The sequence below is a fragment of the Octopus bimaculoides genome, chromosome 30 (assembly GCF_046866305.1).
Source record: "Octopus bimaculoides isolate indiv1 chromosome 30, ASM4686630v1, whole genome shotgun sequence".
Lineage (NCBI taxonomy): Eukaryota > Metazoa > Mollusca > Cephalopoda > Octopoda > Octopodidae > Octopus > Octopus bimaculoides.
Window position 1 is genome coordinate 8,791,235 of NC_142957.1, and position 5,702 is coordinate 8,796,936.

Consider the following 5,702-nt stretch of genomic DNA (forward strand, 5'->3'; position numbering starts at 1 on the left):
AAATATGAAAATACTCGACTAAAATAAATAAATAAGAAATAAACATAAAATGACCCAACTAAAAAAATAAATGAAACATAAACATAAATAGTAAACGAAAGAAATTGTTCAAGTAAATAAATAAATAAGTTCATGGGTTAATAATTTTAACCAATAGCTATGCAGCACGGCATTAACTGCGAAACGTTGGTTGTGTTTTTCGATTACTTCCGTTCGTCGTCGTCGTCGCCGTCGCCGTAGCAAGTTACCGTAGTAGTCGTGGTGGTGGTGGTGGTGGTGGTGGAGGTGGTGCTCGTCGTAATCGTCATAGTGATCGTCGCAACAGCAGCAGCAGCAGCAGCTGTCGTAGTCGTAGTGGTTGTCGTAGTAGTCGTGGTCTTAAGTCAGAGTCGCCGTAACAATAGCAGTGACAGTCATAGTGAAATCTCACTGCCGCCCCCTTCTCTTTTCTTCTTCGTCTTTTTCCTCCTCCTCCTCGTCGTGGTGGTGGTCGCCTCGCCTCTGTGAGTGAGTGAGTGTCTCTCTCTCTCTCTCTCTCTCTCTCACTCTTGCCTTTTCTTTCTCACTCTCTCTCTCTCTCTCCTCTCTGCCGTCTTTTTTTTTCCTTCTCTCGTTCTTTCTTCTATCATCATCACCACCACCACCACCAGGTATCAGAGAAGACGGACGGACGGACGGACAGACAGACAGACAGACAGACCAGCAAACACAAGCACACGGACTGATAGACAAGGCAGGCAGGCAGTCAGACAGAACCAACATTATCACCAACACCAACACCAACATTAATCGCCAAACACCAATAACAAACACTATTAACATTTAAGACCAGCAGCAAAGCGTCAACGCATCGCATCCAGGGGAACGGACACCGCCGCTCGATCGCGAACACTCTTACTACGAGTACCGTTATTACTCTCCATACCTACTGTTATTAGTGGTAATATTGGTGGTATTGGTGGTGGTGGTGGTCGGGAAGATGTGCGAAAAGTCGGAGGAGCAGATTTTACGTTATTCTATGTTAGAAGATGACCCCAACTCTAACAGTTTGTTTGCCGAAAAGGAACGGAAACCTCGTTGGGGACCACAGCACGCTGGGGCCAAGGAATTGGCCAGCCTTTACACCAAGGGTAACGTATATCTATCATTTATTCTTCGTGTATATATCTACATCAGCTTGTATTTGTGTACGATCTGTATATTCTGTCTGGTGTGTATATTGTATATATACATATATATATATATATTATATTTATGTGTATGGTTAATACACGCCGGGGGCTTAAAAGCATTGCCCAGGATTTTACAGTAACGATCACGTATATATATAAATATACGTGTTATACGGTGTATATATCTATATAAGCTTGTATATTCTGTCTGGTGTGTATATTGTATATATATATATATATATATATATATATATATATATATATATTATATTTATGTGTATGGTTAATACACGCCGGGGGCTAAAAGCATTGCCCAGGATTTTACAGTAACGATCACGTATATATATAAATATACGTGTTATACGGTGTATATATCTATATAAGCTTGTATTTGTGTACGATCTGTATATTCTGTCTGGTGTGTATATTGTATATATATATATATTATATTTATGTGTATGGTTAATACACGCCGGGGGCTAAAAGCATTGCCCAGGATTTTACAGTAACGATCACGTCTATACATAAATATATGTGTTATACGGTGTATATATCTATATATAAAGATAAATATAAGCTTGTATTTGTATACGATCTGTATATTCTATATGGTGTGTATATTGTGTGTATATTTTTTTGTGTATAGCTTGGACAAGCCGGGGGCTAAACAAATTCTCATCACTTTACACTGAGGGTAACAAATATACACATATCTGTTATTAAACTGTGTATATACTTGTATTTTTGTGTACGATCTGTATATTCTGCATGCTGTGTAGATATGCCGGGGGCTAAGGAATTACCCAACACTTTCCATTATGGATAACATACATTCATATATATACTATCTGGCGATCTTTCGGTACGAGCCTATATCATCTTGTGTTTGTATATTAGATCGTATGCGTATATTGTATGTGTGTGTGTATATATGTATATATATATGATGTATACTCGCCATAGGCTGAGAAACTAGCCTGCATTTACACTAGGGGTAATGTTGAGACACCCCCACAATGTATATATGTATATATAATCTTGTATTTTGTGTGTGTGTGTGTATGTATGTATATATATAAATATTAAAAAAACCCACCGATCTTAAGGAATTGACAGCTTTTACAATAAGGATACTATTGTGTATATGAAATTATATGTCATATTTGGTGTGTATACGCCGGGGCCAAAGAATTGTCAAACGGTTACGCCAAGGATCGCGTATATATAAATTATATATAGTATATGGTATATTGTATAGGCTGTGTATATTATATATATATAGTATGTATAGGGTATGTATGGGGTTGATGTCTGTGGGTGTATATATATATATATATATATGTATGTTTATAGCGTGTATATTGTATGTGTTGTGTATATTCTATATGCTGTGAATGAATGTTTATATATATATATATACATGATAATGATAATACTGTATACAATGATTGTATGTATGGGGTTGGTGTATGTATTTGTGTGTATGTACATTATATATATATATATATATATACACACACACACACACAGGGATGTGTCTTAAGATGTGTATGTAGTTATATATCTATAGGAGCGTATATCTGTCTATATATATTTGTAACTGTGAGAGAGAAAGAGAGTATATATATATATATATATATATATACGTATGTTTATATAAGAGTGTATACGTATGTGTTAATACGTAGTGTATACAAGTATATACATACATACATGTGTGTGTGTATGCGTGCGTACATGCGCATTCACACACACACACACATATTTATATAATTGTATGCGTATATATATATGCACATCCATGTATATATGTTTATGTCTAGACACACACGTCCCTATACATACATACATACATACACATACATACGTACTTACCTTACGACACATACGCATAAACTACATACATACACACCAATACATAGATACACATATACGCGCATATGTACGCACACGCGCATATATGAATATATATATATATATATATATATATATGTACACGCATATATCTATGTATATGTATGTATAGACACACATCTCTGTGCTCACATAAATACACACACACACACACACACGCAAGTATATGTATATATATGTGTGTGTGTGTGTCTATTTGTCTCTCATGGAATCCAACACCGTCATCCATGCCGACTTCCCCGCTTCCCAAAACTAAACCATCTTTTAGACACACACACACACACAACTACTTTATGGCATATAGCAACTACCATTTAGTTTCATTATATACACGCATACATACACTCATATACATACACTTTGTTTTGTGTGTCTGTGTATTCACACACACACACACATATATATATATATATATATATATATATACACGTCTCTAAGCATCTACGTCTGTATCTGATTCTGTGTGTGGATATATATATATATATATATATATATATATATATATATATATATATATACATACATATATATATATATATACATACTCACACATACTTTTACATATGCCTCTTTATTCATCTTTGTTTTTTTCTTTCTTTCTCTTTATATACGCGCACATTTACACACACACACACACACTTATATGTATGCCTTTGTGCCTATATACACATGTATGCCTGAATGTAGTATAAACGTACATACACACACACACACACACACACACATATACATACTCCTCTATACATATATGTATTTATGTATATGCGTTTCTATATTATTCATCTATATATTTATACACATCACTATATTTGTTGGCGCGTATATATATATATATATATATATATATATATATACACAGTATATACACACATCTGTGTATGTGTCATCCACAGCCGTTGATTAAAAATCTCACCCAATGTAGACCAAACTCTGCCTTTTATATATATATATATATATATATATATATATATATTGTTGTTTAAGTTGTAAATGTCGCATCGCGCCGGGACTGTTTAATGGCATCGCTTGCTTTATATACTTCTAGAACTATGCTACATACGTACGTCTAATATATACACACGTACGTATATAGTCTGTGTCTACATGAACATCCCACTCTCTCTCTCTCTCTCTCTCTCACTTTGTACACACGCACATACAAACACACACTTGTATATAGATATGTTTTGCGTGTATATCTGTGTGACTGTGTGTGTTTGTGCGTGTGTGTGTATGTTCGTATTTGTGTGTGTGTATGTGCATGTGCGCGCGCGCGCGTATTTGTATTTCTGTGTGTATGTGTGCGCGTGTGTATACCTCTATTTGTGTGTGTGTGTGCGCGTATATATGTGTGTGTGTGTGTGTGTGTGTATATGTATTTGTGTATGTATATCTGTATTTATGTGTATATATATATATGTGTGTGTGTGCGCGTCCGTCTGTATTTCTATCTGTGTGTATATTTGTGTATTTCTATATGTGGGAGAGTGTGCGTGTCTGCATGTATGTATGTATGTATGTATGTATGTGTGTGTGTGTGTGTGTGTCACTCTGTTTGACGCCACCCCATTCAGTCTGCCGTAAAGCCTCTGGCCCATGTCAGTTCAATGACAACTTTCTCTTGTCGGTCAGTCCCCACCCGTCTCGCACACCCTGTAAACGCCACAAGCTCTGCTCTCCTAACTCTGTTGTGCGTATAGGTGTGTGTGTGTGTGTATAGGCGTATATTTCTGTATGTATGTACGTATCATTTACTTGTTTCAGTCATTAGACTGCGGCCATGCTGGGGCAACTTGTTTCAGTCATTAGACTGCGGCCATGCTGGGGCAACGCCTTGAAGACTTTTCGTCGAATGAATCGACCCTGGTACTTCTTTCTTTCTAGACTAGTACCCATTCTATCGATCTCTTTCGCCTGACGTAAACACAGCAACACCGGTTGTCAAGCGATGGGTGAGGTGAGGGTAGAAACACGAAGACATACACACACACACATACGCATATATATATATATATATATATATATATATATATATATCTGTTTATAAGACGGGCTTCTTTCAGTTTCCGCCTACCAAATCCACTCGCAAGACTTTGGTTTGGTACGAGGCTATAGTAAAAGGCATTTGTCCAAGATGTTACGCAGTGGGGCTGAACCCGGAACCATGTGGTTGGGAAGCAAGCTTCTTACCTCAAAGCCACACTTGTAGCTTTGTCTGTCTGTCTGTCTGTCTGTCTCTCTTTCTCTCTCTCTCTCTCTCTCTCTCTCTCTTTCATATATATATATGTCTGTATGTCTTTAGTTATTACAGAATGTCACTCCCACCCAGGGTGTGTGTGAGTGAGTGAGTATATATATATATATTCTTTTATTCTTTTACTTGTTTCGGTCACCTGACTGCGGCCATGCTGCAGCACTGTGCTGTTGAATTTTGCATCATGTCCTCTATTGACTCAAATCTTCTCCCTTTGAGTGGTTTTTTTTTGAGCTTTGGGAATATCCAAAAGTCACACGGGGGCCATGTCTGGGGAGTAGGAAGCCTGACGGACAAACGGTGTGTCTTACTTGATGAGGAATGCTTGGATAACGTGGGTGTGTTGTCATAGGGAAGTTACC

At 37.0% G+C, this 5,702-nt stretch overlaps 1 protein-coding gene across 1 annotated transcript in view; it reads left to right on the forward strand.

Annotated features, from left to right (window-relative positions):
* Nucleotides 1-249: 249 nt before the first annotated feature.
* The window catches only part of LOC106877806 (plasmanylethanolamine desaturase 1), a 101,350-nt gene continuing 95,897 nt past the window's right edge, over nucleotides 250-5,702 (forward strand). The window contains exon 1 of the mRNA XM_089346297.1: nucleotides 250-1,130. Coding sequence (XP_089202423.1) covers nucleotides 980-1,130 — 151 coding nt within the window. The 5' untranslated portion in view covers nucleotides 250-979. The remainder of the gene's footprint in view (nucleotides 1,131-5,702) is intronic.